The sequence below is a fragment of the Bos taurus genome, chromosome 15 (genome assembly GCF_002263795.3).
Source record: "Bos taurus isolate L1 Dominette 01449 registration number 42190680 breed Hereford chromosome 15, ARS-UCD2.0, whole genome shotgun sequence".
NCBI classification, from domain to species: Eukaryota; Metazoa; Chordata; class Mammalia; order Artiodactyla; family Bovidae; genus Bos; species Bos taurus.
In genome coordinates this window covers 48,755,059-48,775,631 of record NC_037342.1, presented here as the reverse complement: position 1 = coordinate 48,775,631, position 20,573 = coordinate 48,755,059, and the positions used below count along the sequence as shown (strand labels likewise).

Below are 20,573 nucleotides of genomic sequence, written 5' to 3'. Positions count from 1 at the left end.
GGACATGGGGTATCTCTTCACGGCTGCTCCAGCAAAGCACAGCCATCGCTCCTTACCTTGGAAGAGGGGTATCTCCTCACCGCCGCCCTTCCTGACCTTCAGCGTAGGATAGCTCCTCCAGGCCACTGCCCCTGGCCTCGGGCGTGGATTGCTCCTCCCGACTGCCTCTGTTTATTTAACTTATATGCAGAGTACATCGTGAGAAACGCTGGACTGGAAGAAACACAAGCTGGCATCAAGATTGCTGGGAGAAATATAAATAACCTCAGATATACAGATGACACCACCCTTATGGCAGAAAGTGAAGAGGAACTAAAAAGCCTCTTGATGAAAGTGAAAGTGGAGAGTGAAAAAGTTGGCTTAAAGCTCAACATTCAGAAAGCGAAGATCATGGCATCCGGTCCCATCACTTGATGGGAAATAGATGGGGAAACAGTGTCAGACTTTATTTTTCTGGGCTCCAAAATCACTGCAGATGGTGACTGCAGCCATGAAATTAAAAGACGCTTACTCCTTGGAAAGAAAGTTATGACCAACCTAGATAGCATATTGAAAACCAGAGACATTACTTTGCCAACAAAGGTCCGTCTAGTCAAGGCTATAATTTTTCCTGTGGCCATGTATGGATGTGAGATTTGGACTGTGAAGAAGGCTGAGTGCTGAAGAATTGATGCTTTTGAACTGTGGTGTTGGAGAAGACTCTTGACTGCAAGGAGATCCAACTATTCCATTCTGAAGGAGATCAGCCCTGGGATTTCTTTGGAAGGAATGATGCTAAAGCTGAAACTCCAGTACTTTGGCCACCTCATGCGAAGAGTTGACTCATTGGAAAAGACTCTGATGCTGGGAGGGATTGGGGGCAAGAGGAGAAGGGGACAACAGAGGATGAGATGGCTGGATGGCATCACTGACTCGATGGACGTGAGTCTGAGTGAACTCCAGGAGTGTTGATGGACAGGGAGGCCTGGCGTGCTGCGATTCATGGGGTCGCAAAGAGTCAAACAGGACTGAGCGATTGATCTTATCTGATCTGATAGTTATTACCTAGGTGGGATGGTAAAGTTTCCAGATTATAGAGTAAGACCTATAAGGTAAGCCCCAATTCTCTCACAGTGTTACAAATCTAGAGAAAATCAGAAAAAGGCTCGGTTTATTTCAGATCTTGCAGAAACCTTTTTGAGGAACTTTCGGGCTGGCTGACACATTTGTCCGTAGGTTGTTAAATAAAGTTGAAAAGATGTTATTCTTACCTATAGGTTTCTCCTATAAAGCAGGTAAAAATCAATGTTTTCAAGCAAAGACTCAGGTCAAGTGAGATTAAATACTGAAAAGGTGTTGGGTAGATAAGACCGAGATGAGTTTTTGTGTCATTGACTCTTAGGTGGTGGTCACCAGAGGGATCAAGGTGTATGAACCCACAGAATACTGGCATTGTGAGGTACACACAATCCTTCCATAGCCAGCAGGGCAACCACTAGTTTCAGAAGAGGATGTAAGTGTCTTGTGAGTCTGGTGACAAAGTGAACGTTTCTGTTAGAATGTTTTAAGGTATGGTTAATTGCTTAGTGATTCCATAGCTACTGACTAATGACCTGTATTTGTTACTTTCCTCAGAAAATGTTTATTGAATACCTTTTCTGTGCCATGCCAGGTTCTAGGAAAATCTAGCACCAAATCCACCTTTCAGCCTATTTTTATAAATAAACTTTTATTGGAACACAGCCATACACACATATTTATATATTGACTATGTCTGCTTTTATGCCATAATGACTAAGCTGAAGTTGCAACAGAGATTGTATGGCCAACAAAGCCTAAAATGTTTATGATTTTTTTCAGAAAAAAATTTTACTGATCCTCCAAGTAAGAAGAGTCACATCCTAAATGCATTACAAATGCATGATTGGTCAGTCAGCTATCTTCCAGCCCAACTTCTCATGGTAGTCATAGAGTAAAAACTAACTCAGTATCTGTAAGTACACTGCTATGGGGCTTTAAGCCTGTCTTCCTCCCCTGAAAATTGGCCCAAGTGTTGTGTTGTTTTAATTCAAAAGCAGGGGGCTACAAGATAGAGCCCATTATTTATAGACCTCTGCCTGTCTCATTGGATATCTGTCTGTCCATATATCTGAATATTTCTACAGAAGGAAAAAATGGTTTGTGAAACTGTTAGTTGCTCAGTCGTGTCCAACTCTTTCCGACACCATGGACTGTAGCTCACTAGACTCCTCTGTCCATGGAATTTTCCAGGCAAGAATGCTCAAGTGGGTAGCTATTCCCTTTTTCAGGGGATCTTTCTGACTCAGGAATAGAACCCATATCTCCTGCATTGAAGGCAGATTCTTTACCATCTGAACCACCTACATATCTTTTTACAACATTTTCTAAGATGAAAGATGGTAACTACAACCCTGTATGCGAGACAACAAAGGAGACACAGATGTATAGAACAGTCTTGGACTCTGTGGGAGAGGGAGGGGGGTATGATTTGAGAGAATGGCATTAAAACATGTATAATATCATATAAGAAACAAATTGCCAGTCCAGGTTTGATGCAGGATACAGGAAGCTTGGGGCTGGTGCACTGGGATGACCCAGAGGGATGGTATGGGGAGGGAGGGGGGTTCAGAATGGGGAACACGTGTACACCCGTGGCGGATGCATGTTGATGTATGGCAGACCAATGCAATATTGTAAAGTAAAATTAATAATAATAATAAAATTAAAAAAAATAAAATATAAAATAAATAAAAATAAAAAAATAAAACTCTATAAGTAAATTCCAAAGTTGAGGACAATACAGGACTTTTAAACAGTTTGCAGGGAAATTTTAAACTCCTTTGTCACAAAGTATACCAATTTATACTTCTACCAACCATGTAAAAGGAATTTTCACCTCAGGGTCTGTGAAGATGATATTCTTTTTAGATGTTCACTAATTTGATAACTGAACATTTTTTTTTACTGTTTCTTCAGATGATGAACATAGGCCAACCTTGTGGCCATTATCAATCACTTCTTTCTGAGAGTTCTTATCCAGGGTTCCTGAAAATTGTCCCTCTTCATGAGGATGTCAGTCCTCTGAGTCAACTGTTCACAGCCATGACTTTGTGACAATTTGGGACATCCTGGAAAAACATATGCATTTATATCATCAATGCCTTAACAGTGGCGACCTTGGGGTGGTTAAAACCTTATGCTTTGAGTTGGGAGTCTTTTCTACAACATCCTTGAATAACCCTGTCCTTGATCTGTTTGGTTCTAACTCTACAGATGATGGGGTTGAACATGGGAGGTACCAGGAGATAGAGAATAGCAAACATGACATGTACTACTCAGGGCACATGATGTTCAAAGTGGTGGGTAAGGAAAGTAAAGAGCAGAGGTGTAAAAAGCCAAGATGACACAGATATGGAAGGCACATGTGCCAAAAGCCTTGAGCTGGGCTTCACTGGAGGGTAATTACAGCACAGCTCTCCAAATCATCACATAGGATACACTGATGACAATAACGTCAAAGTCCTAACATCAAACCTACTCATACGGCTGATGCCAATTCTTAAAGGTAATATATATGTATAGGAAAGGATTCAGGAAATACATCCAAATGATATAACATTTAAGAATAACAGTGAGATTTGTGGTATTTTGATTTTTTTTTGGGGGGGGGGCACCTTTAGGTATTTTTTAAAATTATCGATGATTGGGGAAGTTTAATTTCAGTATGAGGAAAAAAGTAACTGAAATAACAACAAAAGTGTACAGAAATTCATTTAGTGCCAAAGCCTACATAAATGCAATGGACAATCTGAGAACATGAGGACCTTTGGAATAAAATCCAGAAAGTTTGATAGTCTAGGTGTAACATTGTTGCTAGAAATCACAACTTATTGAGACTCCTAACAATAAGAATTAGGTAGACTAAATGCTGGTCTCTCTTAACAAAATTTGCTGATTCCCTGATGACAATGGATTTCAAATGAAGAAGTTCTGGGAAAGAAGAAGGAAGAAGAATCTCTTTGAACATAACTATGTTGTAGGGTTCATAGTAGCAAGAAAGTACCTAGAAATTTCATTATTTGTTAATATTCAATTCCCTTTTAAATTAAAATTTTAAACTAGCTTAGAAAACTACATGTCCTTTATTGTGTTCTTATTTTTAACTTTATTGAGCCACATGTAATATACAAATAGTTGCACATATTTAAGGCATACATTTTTACATAAGGGATTTGGACATAGGCATATACCAGTGATGCCGTTACCACAATCAAAGTAATGAATACATTTATCACATTTACCATATTTTTATTTTTGTCCACACTAACTACTCTCTTGTCAAAGTCAGTGATGAAGAAGGTTCTAAAATCCAGGCTCTTAATTTACTAAAACCAATGTCAGATGAAGGTGCTTTAAGAGAAATCAGAAGTATGTTTGCTTTCTCAGAAGAAGCAGCTATTGGAGCCTAAAAGTACCTCCAGAAATAAATGGGTATTCTGAAGGACCTTTGTCAAAATTCCCAAATTTTAGAGCTGTAAGGAATCATGATTCCATTATCAGTAATCAGTTAATGAATGTGTGTCTATATTTCATTTTAAAATTAGTTTTATGGCTGCATAAGTGGGGCAATAACATGCAAATATTTTAATACATAGTTTAATGATTTCTGACACATGTAAATGTCTGTGTTGTTACCCACCCAATTAAGATATAGAAATTTTCCATCACTTCATAAAGAGTTTCAATAGGGACAGAGTGAAGGGATAAAGTAAGTCATTAAATAGTTAATCCCACTAAGGGATTGTAAGTAGAAAAAAATATGGGAGATCCCTGTAAGTTAATGATTACTCAAGAAATCAGGTTTACTTAGCCACAAAAGCATGCAGGCTTATTTAAAGCAACAAAACCATGTGACAGAAGCATGAGACTTGTCCGCAAAACAGTAAAACAGCAGTGACATGAGGCCCACATCCTGCCCACTGAGCTCAGTAAGTTAGGACATGCTTTTTGACCACATAAAAAGCAATAATTTGTGGACTTAACTTGACCATGTAGGTATAAGAAAACTCCTCGGCTCAACCTGGAGAAGGAACTGATGATGGAAACATGGTGTCAGCTCAAGAAAGGCAAAGATGTTCTCCCCTCCTCACTTGTTCTTTGATTATAAAACTATAGGCCAGTAAGTTTCAGGGTTATGGATTTTTGAGTTTTACCAAGAGAATGCACTGGTTATACCAAACATCCTCTTCCAACAACACAAGAGAAGACTGTACACATGGACATCACCAGATGGTCACTATCAAAATCAGATTGATTATACTCTTTGCAGCCAAAGATAGAGAGGCTCTATCAAGTCAGCCAGAACAAGACCAGGAGCTGATTGTGGCTTAGATCATGAATTCCTTATTACCAAATTCAGACTTAAGTTGAAGAAAGTAGGGAAAACCACTAGACCATTCAGGTATGACCTAAATCAAATCCCTTACAATTATATAGTGGAATTGACAAATTCAAGGGATAAGATCTGTTAGACAGAGTGCCTGAAAATCTATGGATGGAGGTTTGTGACATTGTACAGGAAGCAGTGATCAAGACCATCCCCAGGAAAAAGAAATGCAAAAAGGCAAAATGGTTGCCTGAGGAGGTCTTACAAATAGCTGAGAAAAGAAGTGAAGCAAAAGGCAAAGGATAAAAGGAAAGATATACCCATGTGAATCCAGAGTTCCAAAGAATAGCAAGGAGAGATAAGAAAGCCTTCTTCAACCATCAATGCAAAGAAATAGAGGAAAACAGTAGAATGGGAAAGACTAGAGATCTCTTCAAGAAAATTAGAGATACCAAGGGAACATTTCATGCAAAGATGGGCACAATAAAGGACAGAAATGGTATGGACCCAACAGAAGCAGAAGATATTAAGAAGAGGTGGCAAGAATACAAGGAAGAACTATACAAAAAAGATCTTCATGACCCAGATAATCATGATGGTGTGATCACTCACCTAGAGCCAGACATCCTGGAATGCGAAGTCAAGTGGGCATTAGGAAACATCACTACAAACAAAGCTCGTGGAGGTGATGGAATTCCAGTTGAGCTATATCACATCCTAAAAGATGATGCTGTGAAAGTGCTGCACTCAATATGCCAGCAAATTCGATACTCAGCAATGGCCACAGGACTGGAAAAGGTCAGTTTTCATTCCAATCCCTAAGAAAGGCAATGCTGAAGAATGTTCAAACTACCACACAATTGCACTCATCTCACAGCTAGCAAAGTAATGCTCAAAACCTCCAAGCCAAGTTTCTGAACTGTGAACTTCCACATGTTAAAGCTGGATTTGGAAAAGGCAGAGGAACCAGAGATCCAAGTGCTAACATCTGTTGGATCTTTGAAAAAACAAGAAAGTTCCAGAAAAACATCTACTTCTGCTTTATTGACTAGACTAAAGCCTTTGACCATGTGGATTACAACAAAATGTGGAAAATTCTCAAAGATATGGGAATACTAGACCACCTTACCTGCCTCCTGAGAAATCTGTATGCAGATTGAGAAGCAAAAGTTAGTACCAGGCATGGAAAAACAGATTGGTTCCAAATCGAGAAAGGAGTACTTCAAGGCTGTATATTGTGACACTGCCACTCTTATGGCAGAAAGCGAAGAAGAACTAAAGAGCCTCTTGATAAAAGAGAAATAGCAAAGTGAACAAGTTGACTTAAAACTCAACACTAAAAAGCTAAGATCATGGCATCTGATCCCACCACATCATGGCCAATAGAGGGGGAAACAATTGAAACAGTGACAGACTTTATTTTCTTGGACTCCAAAATCACTGCAGATGGAGACTGCAGTCATGAAATTAAAAGACGCTTGCTCTTTGGATGAAAAGCTATGACCTACCTAGACAGCATATTAAAAAACAGAGACATTACTTTGCCAACAAAGTAATGTCAAAGCTATGTCCGTCTAGTCAAAGCTATGGTTTTTCAAGTAGTCATGTATGGAAGTGACAGTTGGAGTATAAATATGAGCGCCAAAGAATTGGTGCTTCTGAACTGTGGTTTTGGAGAAGACTCTTGAGAGTCCCTTGGACTGCAAGAAGATGCAACCTATCAATCCTAAAAGAAATCAGTCCTGAATATTCATTGGAAGGAGTGATGCTGAAGCTGAAGCTCCAATACTTTGGCCACCTGATGTGAAGAACTGACTCATTGGAAAAGATCTTGATGCTGGGAAAAATTGAAGGCAGAAGAAGGGGATGACAAAGGATGAGATGGTTGGATGGCACTACTCAATGGACATGAGTTTGAGCAAGCTCCAGGAGTTTGTGATGGACAGGAAAGCCTGGACTGCTGCAGTCCATGGAGTTACAAAGAGTTGTACATGACTGAGCGACTGAACTAAACTGAGTTTCAGGGTAAGGCGTTTCTCACCCACCCAGCTGTAAACTTCACAAATGTCTTATTCTAGTAAATCACTTCTTACCTATCACTTTGATTCTCGCTGATTTCCTTTCTACATTGAGATGTAAAGATCAGTAGTACTGGAGCTCTTTAGGGCCCTGCTGAATAGTAACCAGTTTCAGTTTTGTTGCCTCTTTGCAGTCAAACTCTCCCATCCATCCTAAACACACAAATTCTGATCTGATTTCTTTCTTAATATTTTTCTCGCTCACTAAAACTTGCTTCTGGTGTCTTGCTCAGTGTAAAGCTCTTCAGATTCATCCATACTGTTGTGTGTATGAGTGATTCATTTCCTATTATTGCTCAGTAGTATGCTTGGTTTTTCCTATGTACCTCAGTTGGAATATTGTTACCCTTTCTTCTTTGCTTCAGTCCAAGTTTACATACAGTCTGGTAAATATATATAATATGATATATTTATGTTTCAGTTGTTGGAGCTTTTAAGCAAATCAACTTTGATTGAAATATTAAATAATCCTATTCAACAAGAATCTGGAATACATGGTATGTCTAAAAAATAAAAAGAATGACATGTTACTCTCTAACTAAACACCTATTGCTATAAAAGAAGGCACTCGTTCAACAAAATAAAGTCAATTCTTTTCTTTGACTCTGATTCAACTGACTATAATTATGTCACATTTCTATTTAATTTGTATCAGGCCATATATTTCTCAGATAGCTTTCTGTTTTTTCTGGAATTCAAATTATCTTCCATTTTTCCCACTTGCAGGATAAAGACAAGCTTTCAGTATCATCTCAGTTAGTGACTTTCTGTTAATTATTCATAATGGTACTAAATTTTAAGATTTCATTATCATACAAACATCCTCAAGATCTTGTTAAAATGGAAATTCTGATTCAATAGATCTGGAGTGGGGCCTGAGTCAAGAATTTCTGACAACACTTCTGCTCTGAGGCAGTATTATTTTGTGCAAGACTTTAATACATTCTGCATTTTTAAAGGCATGTTGGAGTGCTGCTTCCCTGAGATTACTCTCCATGGCGCCCTTGAGTAATTTCTACGTGGTTATCAGCTGTTGAACTCTATTGGATGTATGTCTCATTTTGTTGAAGTACATAATCCAGTTTTATTCAGAAAAATATAGATGTGATGCATAAATGATAACTTTTCTGTGTGTTCTTGCCTGTTCAAAATCTCTCTTTCTTTTTTCCTCTTGAACTTCATTGATAGATTGACTGTATACAGAATCATTAGGCTTTAAATAATTTTCTTTGAACATTTAAGATTTAGCCTAATATAGTAACTAAAAATAGAGATAAAAATTTGGTTCTGTATGTCTGCACTGTAAAATGTTAACCTGTCTGTGTCTTAGCTTCTCTACCTATACAATGAGGATGTTGATACCTATTTCATTCAGTCTTATAGAGAATTCATGACCACACAGTTTATAAACCTCTAGAGTGCAACCTGCATATAGAAACCACTAAATTAATTTCACCCATTCATTACTAAGCCTGGGTAGACTAAAATTAAACTTGTTGGCTTTTCTTTGTGGGTGATTTTTTTCCATTTATTTTAAAGCATTAGGCTCCATTCTTTATCTTGACACTTTGAAATTCCACTGCATTATTTTTCAAATGCTTTTTTGGTTCTTTTTTTTTTTTTTCTTCATTGCCGAGTATGTTGCAAAATTTTTATTATGTTGCAAAATTTGTTTAGTCTTCAACTGACAGATATTTAGGTTTCCACATTTTAGCTGTTCTGTATACAACTACTCTAAACATACTCTTAACATTTTCTAAATTGAAGTATGGTTGATGTACAATGTTCTGATACTCTGACATTTTTGATGTAAATATAAACTAGTTATGTGGGGAATACAACTTGAAGTGGAACTGCTTGGTCAAAAAGATGCAAAACATTGTTAGAAATAGTTAAAAACACTTCCTGATGGGGTGTACTCAGGACCTGAGTGCCCCCAAGTGCCCCACAATTTTGCCAACACTTAGTTGTCAGTGTATTTCATTTTAGTTATTCTAATGACTTTGTACTGGCAATTCTTTCTGGTTTGTATTTTCATCTTCCTAATGAATAATAATTTGAGCACATATTCATTCATGCCATTAGAGGTTCATTTACATTCCTTTAGCATAAAATTTTAATGAGCTTTTTTTTCTCTATTGATTGCAGCATTTTGTTTCTCAGATATATGCACTGTGAATATTTTATTCATCTGTAGACTTCCTTTTCACTTATATCTTTTTCAGTAAGTAAATTTGTTTTTATTTTGATGAAGTTCAATTTTTTTTTAATCCACTTGTGTGCTAAGAAACTTTTTCCTTTCCTCAAGTTCAGACAATGTTATCCTATATAATTTTTTTTTAGAATCTTTATAGTTTCAGCTTTCAAATTTAGGTTTAAATTATATTGCAAATAAAGATGTTTTACACTGTGGTAAGAATTAAGGTTCATTTTAGTTTTCATACAGATATCCATCCAGTCGTTCTATCCACATAAAGATATTTTTATATCACTGAAGTTCATTGATTTCTCTGATTAAAGTCAATTATGTTTTTAATTATGTTTAGGGCTATTACTGACCTCATCATTTTCCTTCACAATGTATTGATCTATTTTTATATAAATACAAGATCACTCCTAGGATATGTGGAACACTAAGCAAATATGTTCTATAGGGTCTTAACTCAGGAAAAAAAATTCCCTTAGAATTCTATTTAAAAAACCACTGGCTTGTGTTAAATGAATTATTCATAGATGATGACTTAGAATAATGGATAAAAATGCATTTATTTTTGTGTTAGTTTTCTAGGGTTACCATTACAAAGTACCACAAACTGAGTCACTTGAATCCAGAAATTGGTCATGTTAGAAGCTCCAGAGCTTAGAAGTCCCTGGTTAAGGTATCAGAGGGCTGATTCCTTCTATTGGCTGTGTAGAAGAAACTGTCCCTTGCCTCTCTTATAGCATCTGTTGGTTTGCTGGAAACCTTGGTGTGTAAACGTATTATCTTGATCTTTTTTTCATGTCTATATGACATTCTCTTTGTGTATATGTCTCAGTGTCCAAATTTTCTTTTTTTTTTTTATAAGAACACTAATCATATTGGATTAGGAACCCACTTTACTTCAGCATGACCTCATCTTAGCTAATAACATTTACAATGCTCTTATTTCCAAAGAGGTCACATTCTGAGGTACTAAAGGTTAGAACCTTGCTATCTGAGTTCAAGTTCTTACTGATGAAGCCAAATCCAGCCTCTGTACCCAAATATCAAATTAATTTTGAGACAGAGTTTGGGGTGAAATAGAAAAGAATACCTTTATTGCTCTTCCAGGCAAACAGGGTCACAGTGGGGTAATGTCCTCAAAAACTGTGTGTCCAAATTTGGAGAGGTTAGTGAGTAATGATTATAGTAATGGTTCAAAGAGGTCATGATCAGCTTGTGCACATTCTGCTCATTGGTTGCTGACATGGTAAGTGGGAGTCAGAATCACCATGCTTCAGGTTCCAACAGGTCTGGGGTCTCTGTGTTTGTGAGCAGCATATCATTAATTTCTCCAACCTGGTAGGAGTTTCAGTATCTGTAAAACAGCTCAAACATATTGTTACATATATATGTATGTATGTATACCTGTTCACTAGAACTCAGACAAGGTCAAGGAGGCTGAATGAAGCCTATTTCCTATAACCAAGATGTGATGGTGCAGGAAGGAGGAACCCTTTCCAGGGCCCAAGAGTGGGCTCTTGTCTAACACTTAGAAATGAATTATCTAAGGAGACAAATGTGCTGACAAAGCAAAAGACTTCACTAGGAACTGGTGCCTGGGTGGAGAGCAGCAGCATAATGAACCCAGAAGAACTGCTCTGTCACATGGCTTGCACACTCAGGTTTTATGGTAATAGAGTTAGTTTCTGGCTTGTCCCTGGCAAATCATTCTGACTCAGGGGCAGAGCCCCACCATGCCCCTTCCTGGTAGAGCATTCACTGCTCAGCCAAGATGGATTCCAGGGAAAAGGATTCTGGGAGGATGCTATGACATATAGTCTGGTGTCTCATCTCTTCTTTTGACTTTTCTCAAGTTCTTTTGCTTGGTGGTAGATTGTTAGTTCTGAGTTCTTTACCAGGACCTCCTGTTGTGAGATGACTCATGCAGGTGGTTACTATCAGGCCTGGCCAGGGTGGGCAGCTTGGGTCTGTAGTTCCCAAACCTTTCTGGTCACAGAAAGTTTTTTATGCCCAGGAGCTCCACAGGGTCATGGAAGGTACTAATGAGTACTGTAGCTTGGATATTGCCTCTCAGCTCTGAAAAACTCTTCCAAAGAGATAAGAGAGGAGACGGGATATATAGGACTTTTGCTGAAGGAAAAACAAACATGTACTTGAGCATCACAAGATTATTGCTAAGCATACAAAACTGAGACATCTCAAGTTAATGATTTTGGTGCCTTTCCAAGAGTCTGGAATCATTAAATTGATTACTTTGACAATGTATCTTAACTATCTAGGACCAATATTTGGTTTTTCTCTCTCTTGAATTCCCCTCATGGCACGTGGAGAGAATAGGGGACTGCACTGGCTGATGGCATCATGGCTTAATGTCAGGCTGCATTTTTTGCTTACTGATATGACAGGGGACATTTTTTATCCACAGTTGTTAGTTACCTTGACTTCACAGAGCCCTACTGTCACACTAAACATGGATACTTCCTCCAAATGATTATTCATAGTTGCATACAAGATTATACACACATAAATTAGTAAGCAACTCCACTCCTTTACACGTATCTCTCTCTCAGATATACACATCAACATACAAAATGAATAAGCATACTTTCACATTGCACAAAATATCCCTTCAGGTCTAAGTATATATACTCTGCCTGCACACGTCCTCAGTCATGTCTGACTCTTTGTGACCCCATGGACTGTGGCCCTCCAGTCTCCTCTGTACATGGAATTTTACAGGGAAAAATACTAGAGTGGGTTGCCATTTCCTACTCCAGGGGATCTACTCAACCCAGGGATTGAACCCATGTCTCTTGTGTCTTCTGCAATGCCAGGCAGATTCTTTACCACTATGCCATCTGGGAAGCCCATACATAATCTGACTAACAATAAATTAAAGTAATACAGATAAATTTACACTCATGTAATCTCAACACATATTCTTTTATATGCATTCAAATCCCATGTCTTTGGATTTGTGTGTACATGGGAGAAAGGAGAATTAGGGGTTAATGCTACCAGCTTTAGTCTCCAGTCTCAGAGGAAGCCCGTGTGAGTTAGAGGCAGTGGGACCCAGGATGGGTTCAGAGAATTAGTGTCTGGGGGAAGGAAAAGGCTACACTTTCCTAGGTTTTTAAATAGGCTCTAGAAGGTGGTCTCTGTTAAAAGCTGATTTCTAGAAGCCATTTTAAACTACTCTGGTCACATTGGAGTTGATGAGTACCAAAGCGGATCTCAGTGCCCAGAGCCCCATTCATCTCTGTCCATCCCTGGGAGCAGCAGAACTCAGAGAGGCTGAAAGGAGCTAGAGGCATGGTGTGCACTGTGCAGAATGGCTGAACTCACTGGGGGCTCCAGATCCACAGACCATGACTGCTGATCTCCAGCCTGATATGGGAAGAAGACTTACAGCTTGTTCTGTGTCCTCCAGGGAGACTCTAGAAAAGTAGGAAGACTTCCTCCAAACACAGTCCCTCCAGGAAGGAGATTGGATCTGAACCCCATACCACTCCAGCTTTATTGTCCTTGGTCAGTCTTAGTTTAAATACCCCAATGTAGGAAAGCAGAGTGTAAATTTTTCTGAAGCTATTCCTTAGCAAGTTCTCAACTCATTTTAGTCTATCCGTTCAGGTTTGAACAACATGGATTAAACTGATACTTTTCCAAGTTAATGATATTGAAAGTATCAGATTCATTAGGAACGGAGCAGGAAGTGCAGAGAGGAAAGAGAAGTGCCTCTCAAGGGCTCCCATTTGTCACCTCAGACTTGGGTAACAGGTCGGTTCTTTTCCTACAGTGTTCACCCAAGAAACAAAATCTGACAGTGAGAAGTCAGAGCCAATAGAATCACATGAGGAAGCTGAGAGGCATTGCTTATGAGGGAAATTTGATCTGTGAAAAGGTCATTAGAAAGTCTGGGAAATAGATGAATCAGAGGATAAAAACTGGCTTTTCAAAGTGGCTACAGTATATGAGTAGCTGAACCTTGGCTGAGAAGAGAGTCACCATCCCTAAACGAGTTTGTGCAACAGGTGAGTTATCTGTTAAGGCTCATGGGCAGAAGTCAGTAAAGATGCCATCCTAGAGAATGCAGCTTATACCCAGAGATGCCAGACAATGAATCAGAAACCTATTCTAAAGGCAACCAATCCAATGATATAGCAGGATTTCTGGTTTCAAATACAGATCTTTCTGTAATTCAGGATTGTAGACAACTGTATACAATTTCACCTGGTGGCTCAGATGGTAAAGAATCTGCCTGCAATGCAGAAGACCTGGGTTTGATCCTTGGGTTGGGAAGATCCCCTGGAGGAGGGCATGGCAACCCACTCCAGTATTCTTACCTGGACAATCTCCAAGGACAGAGGAGCCTGGCAGGCTACAGTCCATGGGGTTGCAAAGAGTCGGACATGACTTAGCGACTAAGCACTGCACAGCACATACAATTTCACAGGTTCCCTTTGTATCTGACTTTTTCATGACAGGCCAACAATCTCTGCTGTATCCTACCAGAGTAGTTTCTCCAATCAATCACTACCTACAGAGGCAGTGGTGTGAACCACCAAGATCATTGTTTGTGAGATATGCATTTGGCACAGAATTATTGTGTAGTCTTTGATAAATCATGTAATTACCCTGAGCTCTATTTTCTTATTGTAAATAGAGATGCAAACTGTGTGTGAGAGAAATAATAAAGTGTAAAAGCGTATAGCGTTTCATCTACAAAAAATAGCAATGCCTTCTACAATTAATCAAAGCAATTAATACTCACTTTGATAATTGCATCTTTAGTCAGCATCTTCGCCAGGCCCAATGCAAGAGTGCGATGGCTCAAGCATTCTTTTCCAAGTGACCTTCAGTGTCAGTGACTATGTCCATACAGGTGGAGGGTGACACACAAGCGGTAAACAGAAGGAAAGGAGGGAGCCTCTAGCTCAAAGAGAATATATGACTGTTTGGGAAGGTCAGGCCAGGCAGATGGGGATACAACAAAACCTAACTGCCCAGATAATGTGTATGTATTTCTAAATTTTCTTTCTTTTTTAGTGATCTGTGTTTTGTTTTTAAGCCTAAACTATGATTAGATAATTTACAGCTTTTGGGTAATTATATATCTCTTCTAGTTGAATCCTTCTAATGAGTAGTCAAAAGCACCTTTATCAATCACATGCATACAGTAGTTCAACAGTTGTGTTACTGAACAGTGTCTTTGTTTGAAAGATAATCCCAAGTTACAACAGTCAGATTAGATCTTATAAAGAATTCACAAGTAAAGTTTGTAACATATTTTGTCTCAGTGAATTTAAAAGCTTCTGATCTTAAAGATCATCTATAAAATGTCAGTAGTGTTAAATGCTCTTTATTTGATGCTAAATATAAACCACACTAAAATGTCTTTCATTAAGTAAAAGGAAATTTTTACACAGAAAATTTTAATTAAATTGGCATGTGTGTGCACTCTGCTGCTTAGGCATGTTAGACTCTTTGAGACCCCATGGACTGCAGCCCACCTGTCTCCTCTATCTATGGGATTTCTCAGGCAAAATACTGCAGTGGATTGCCATTTCCTATTCCAGAGTATTTTCCCAACCCAGGGATTGAACCCCATGTCTCCTGCATCTCCTGCTTTGGCAGAGGATTCTTTACCACTGAGCCACTTGTTGCTGCTGCTGCTAAGTCACTTCAGTCATGCCTGACTCTGCGTGACCCCATAGGCAGCAGCCCACCAGGCTCCGCCATCCCTGGGATTCTCCAGCAAGAACACTGGAGTGGTTGCCATTTCCTTCTCCAATACATGAAAGTGAAGTTGCTCAGTTGTGTCTGACTCTTCGTGACCCCATGGACTGCAGCCTACCAGGCTCCTCTGTCCATGGGATTTTCCAGGCAAGAGTACTGGAGTGGGGTGCCATTGCCTTCTCCAACTGAGCCACCCAGGAAGCCCTTAAATTGGCACAATTTAATAAAACAAAAAGATAAAGTGAACACTGTCAGTGTATCTTCAGCCCTTGCTTTGACAGGCTAATGAGCAGAACTTGAAATCAGGTGAAGCTTACTCTGTTCTATGAGACAGTGAAGGGATCTTCTCAATATTTATATTAATATAGTCAATTATAGAAATCTGAATATAAAGTCAAAGTCAGTCTCCCATAGGGTTTGAGATAACATTCACCATTTCCCTGAAAAGCTTAGCATTCTTCAATCAAGTTCAATCATCTCTTTAGAAGGGGGAAAGAGTGATAATACTTGCTAAACCAGAATTACTATCAAAATTTGAAAATCTGATCATATTCATTCAGCCACAAGCCTGTCTGATTTACTCATTAGTATCTTTTTTCAGATGAGCTATCCTGTTTTCCCTCTCTCCCTTCGTAATGCCAGCAGAGATCATTTTTGTTCCAGGGATGTATTTCTTGGAATTCACCAAGTACTCCATCAGCATCTCTCCCCAGGTGATGCCTTTGTTCTTGTTGGCATCTGTGTAAGAAAACGCAACAGGCTGAACTGTCTTTCACCCAAGCAGATCATGGAGATTTGGCCTAGTCTTATGTTTGCCTCCCTTCTCAGTATGGCACTGGGCACACTTCTGAAGAAAAATCTTGTTCTTCTCAACATCACCCATATTTAAGTTGTTCTGTCTCCTCATGTGACCAAGAGGTTCCTGCTCACAAGCAGAACATCCTTCTAAGTCTCTCTATTGTCACCCTATCATAGATAGGAGTGTTTGTTTTGAGCAAACCTATAACTATTATCAGGCTTCCCAGGTGGCTCAGTGGTAAAGAATCTGCCTGCCAATGCAGGAGACGTGGGTTCAATCCCTGGGTCAGGAAGATTCCTTGGAGGAGGAAATGGCACCCTACTCCAGCATTCTTGTCTGGAAAATTCCATGGACAGAGGGACCTGGTGGGCCATAGTCCATATAATCAGAAAGAGTTGGACACAACTGAACACAACTGGACCATAGCTATTATCTGAGCTTTGCTTTTGGCTCAGTGGTAAAGAATCCACCTGCCAGTGCAAGAGATATGAGTTTGATACCTGAGTCAGTAAGATCTCCTGGAGAAGGAAATAGTAACCCATTCCAGTATTCTTGCCTGGAAAATCCCATGGACAGAGGAGCCTGGCAGGTTACATTCTATGGGGTCCCAAAAAAGTTGTACATGACTTAGCAACTAAACAACAATAGCTATTATCTATGAAGGATGGTAAAGTTTTCAAGTTAGAGAACGATAAGGTCTGAGCCCCACTTCTTTAATAATGTTAAAAATCTAGAGAAGATCATAATTATTTTAGATCTTCCAAAAATCTTTTCTTTTCTTTTTTTTTTAACTACTGGATCTGGAATGAAACATTTGTCCATACCCAGAGTTGATTTGTTAAAGGGATTTTGAAAAGATACTCTTCTTGTCTGTATACTTCTGTTATGAAGGAGGTAAGAGCTAATTCTTTCAAACAAAGGATAGATCAACTGAGAGTAAATAGTGTGAGTGTGGTGGGTAAGAACCAGGTGAGTTTTTGTGTCACTTACTCTGAGTTAGGTAGTGTTCACATGTGGGATGAAACAGTAAGATTACCCCCATATAATGCTAGCAAATATTAGTAGAGAATGATGTTCACAAAGTCCTCCCCTGGCCAGCAGAGCAACCACAGTATGAGAAATGGACATAACTGTCTTATGCTCATGGTGTTCAAGAGGGGTGTTCTGTCAGGACATTTTAAGAAATGGTTGATTGGTTAATGACTCCATTGCTACTGAATAATGACCTTTATTTGTTAGTTTCTTCAGTCGGCATTGATTAAAGTCCTTTTCATCACAAAGCACAGGTTCTAGGAATAGAGCACGACTCAGGGATGACTTCATGAAATTTAACACTTAGGACAGGAATTGGAAAACTACAGCCTGCACCAGCTCCACTTTGCATCATGGTTTTGTGCATAAAGTTTTGTTGGAGCACAGCCACACTCACAGGTTATATATCAACTATGACTGCTTTCATGCTACTCAGCTAAGCTGATTAGTTGTAACAGAGATTTTATGGCCCACAAAGCCTACAATATTGATGATTTGACCTTTTACAGAAAAAGTTTGATGATACTACAACTAGGAAGAGCCATACACTAAATTCCTTACACAAACCGTACACAATTGTTCAATCAGATACCTTTGAGTCAAATCCTCATAGTAATTGTTTTAGAGTCAAAACTAACTCAGTGTCACTAAATAAACTGCTTAGGGGCTTTAAGCCAAAGAGTTTTCCAAACTGACTTCCTACCCTGAAAAGTGGCCCAAGTGTTGTATTGTTGCTGTTCTTTGAATTCTGACGTAGGAGGCTACAGCATGGAGCCTGTTTTTGTTTGTTTGTTTGTTTGTTTTTATACAATTCTGCCTGTCTCATCTGGATGTCTGCCTGTGTGTATATCTGAATATTTCTGCAGAAGAAGAAAAGGAGATTCTCATGTAAAATACAAATTCATTGAGTCTGAATACCCACAACACTGGTCAGTCCAAGTGTGTATGAAGTCCAGAGAAAGACAGGGCACAGGGGGTCGAGACCTGACTCAACCTCTAACCAGCCTGGTGCCCTTGGCTAGTGTGCTCGTTGTATCTCCCAGAGACCAGCCCTGTCCTGGGAGAGGTCAGAGGGAAAGTACAGGCCAACCTCCCTTCTGGGGGCCTAAGGAGATGCTAGGGTCCTTAGCTTTGGGAGTCTAAAACCTAACAGCAGGGAGATGGTGGGGTCCTCCGCATAGTTGTCGCCTGCATACTTGTCCCCCTTGAAGAAGCAGGAGCCCTTTTCCAGTGGGAAGGGCAAGGGCAGATCACTGCTCCCCACATCCAGAGCCTGGATCCCCAGGAATGGGTTCATTGGTGTGGTGTAGTGAATCAACTGCTTCCCTGAGGCAGGGCTTCCCAAGTGTGATGGAGGGATCTATGAGAAAGGTTAAGTGAATTGGTTGTTGGTTATAAATCGAACAGAGGGAAAGAATTACTATGACATTATTTTCCAAGATTGTTTACCTTCAGCAGATTCTACTTTCAAAATTTATAAAATATTGTACTTGGAACAAGCATGTTCTGACCCTATTTTCAAGGACATAAATATGAAATAAAATGAAAGTTAGCAATGTATTATATTGCAAAATTATATTTATTAAAATAGTTGAATTCATTGTAGCTTACCATTAAGCCCAGTTCTTCCATCCAAAGGATTATAAATAATAATAATAATTTACTTTAATGCTATCACCTGCAGAGACTAGATCACCTTTCCAATGGAGAAACATTAACCATCCTATGATGTTGACTTCACGGAATAGCTCTTCTCATCCTGTGTCCTTCATCCTGCTTGGGATCCCAGGATTGGAGAATTCCCAGTTTGGGGTTGCCTTTCCATTCTGTGCCATGTATGTTGTGGCTCTAGTCGGCAATATCACTCTCCTTCATGTAATCCGAACCGATCCCACCTTGCATGAGCCCATGTACCTCTTTCTGGCCATGCTGGCTATCACTGACCTGGTCCTCTCCATTTCCACACAACCTAAAATGCTGGCCATATTCTGGTTTCACGATCATGAGATTGAATACCATGCCTGCCTCATCCAGTTGTTCTTTATCCATGCTTTTTCTTCGGTGGAGTCCGGATTGCTCATGGCTATGGCCTTGGACCGTTATGTGGCTGTCTGCTCCCCACTGCATCACTCTAGTATCCTGACCCCATCTGTTGTAGGTAAACTGGGGGGAGGTGTGATGATGAGAGGGCTGCTATGGGTGAGTCCTTTCTGCTTCTTGGTGTCCAGGATGCCCTTCTGCCCCAGTCGGATAATCCCCCAGTCATACTGTGAGCACATGGCTGTGCTGAAGTTGGTGTGTGCTGACACTAGAGTAAATCGTGCATATGGACTTTTTGTGGCCTTCTCTGTAGTTGGCTTTGACATTATCGTCATCAGTGTATCCTATGTAATAATTTTGAGAACTGTTCTGGGGTTACCCTCAGGTAAAGCCCGGCTCAAGGCTTTTGGCACATGTGCTTCCCATATCTGTGTCATCTTGGCTCTTTATATCCCAGCCCTCTTTACTTTTCTCACCCATCGCTTTGGACATCATGTGCCCCGAGTAGTACATGTCATGTTTGCTATTCTCTATCTCCTGGTACCTCCCATGTTCAACCCCATCATCTATGGAGTTAGAACCAAACAGATCAGGGACAGGGTTATTCAAGGATGTTGTAGAAAAGACTCCCAACTCAAAGCATAGGGTTTTAACCACCCCAAGGTCCCTACTGTTAAGGCATTGATGATATAAATGCATAAAGTTTTCCAGGATGTCACAATTTTTTTTTTCAAATTTACTGAGTTATAGTGAAGTGAAACTCATTCAGTCATGTCCACATCTTTGCAACTCCATGGGCTGTAGCCTGCCAGGCTCCTCTGTCCATGGAATTCTCCAGTCAAGAATACTAGAGTGGGTTGCCATTTCCTTTTCCAGGGGATCTTCCTGATCCAGAGATTGAACCCGGGTCTCCTGTACTGTAAGCAGACTCTTTACCATCTGAGCCACCAGGGAAGTCTGTATTGAAGTATATGTAACATAAAAATAGTTGTACATATTTAAGTTCAGTTCAGTTGCTCAGTGTCCAACTCTTTGTGACCCCACGGACTGCAGCACACCAGGCTCTCCTGTCCATCACCAATGCCCGGAGATTACTCAAACTCATGTCCATCTAGTCAGTAATGTCATCCAACCATCTCATCCTCTGTCTCCCCTTCTCCTCCTGCCTTCAATCTTTCCTAGCATCAGGGTCGTTTCCAATGAGTCAGTTTTTCACATCAGGTGGCCAAAGAATTGGAGCTTCAGCCTCAACGTCAGTCCTTTTAATGAAGATTCAGGACTGATTTCCTTTAAGAT

General features: G+C 39.7%; 1 protein-coding gene and 1 pseudogene across 1 annotated transcript; one reads left to right on the top strand and one right to left on the bottom strand.

Annotated features, from left to right (window-relative positions):
- Positions 1-15,885: 15,885 nt before the first annotated feature.
- LOC100295043 (cytochrome c-like) lies at positions 15,886-16,289 on the bottom strand (annotated as a pseudogene).
- Positions 16,290-18,956: 2,667 nt separating this feature from the next.
- On the top strand, positions 18,957-19,922 carry OR52R1 (olfactory receptor family 52 subfamily R member 1). Its single transcript, XM_003586979.4, has one exon. The coding sequence runs from the start codon at positions 18,963-18,965 to the stop codon at positions 19,920-19,922; it is 960 nt and encodes a 319-aa protein (XP_003587027.2). The 5' UTR covers positions 18,957-18,962.
- Positions 19,923-20,573: the final 651 nt, after the last annotated feature.

Coding starts and splice junctions, on each gene's coding strand:
- OR52R1 (XM_003586979.4), top strand. CDS start 18,963: ATGATGTTGACTTCACGGAATAGCTCTTCTCATCCTGTGTCCTTCATC.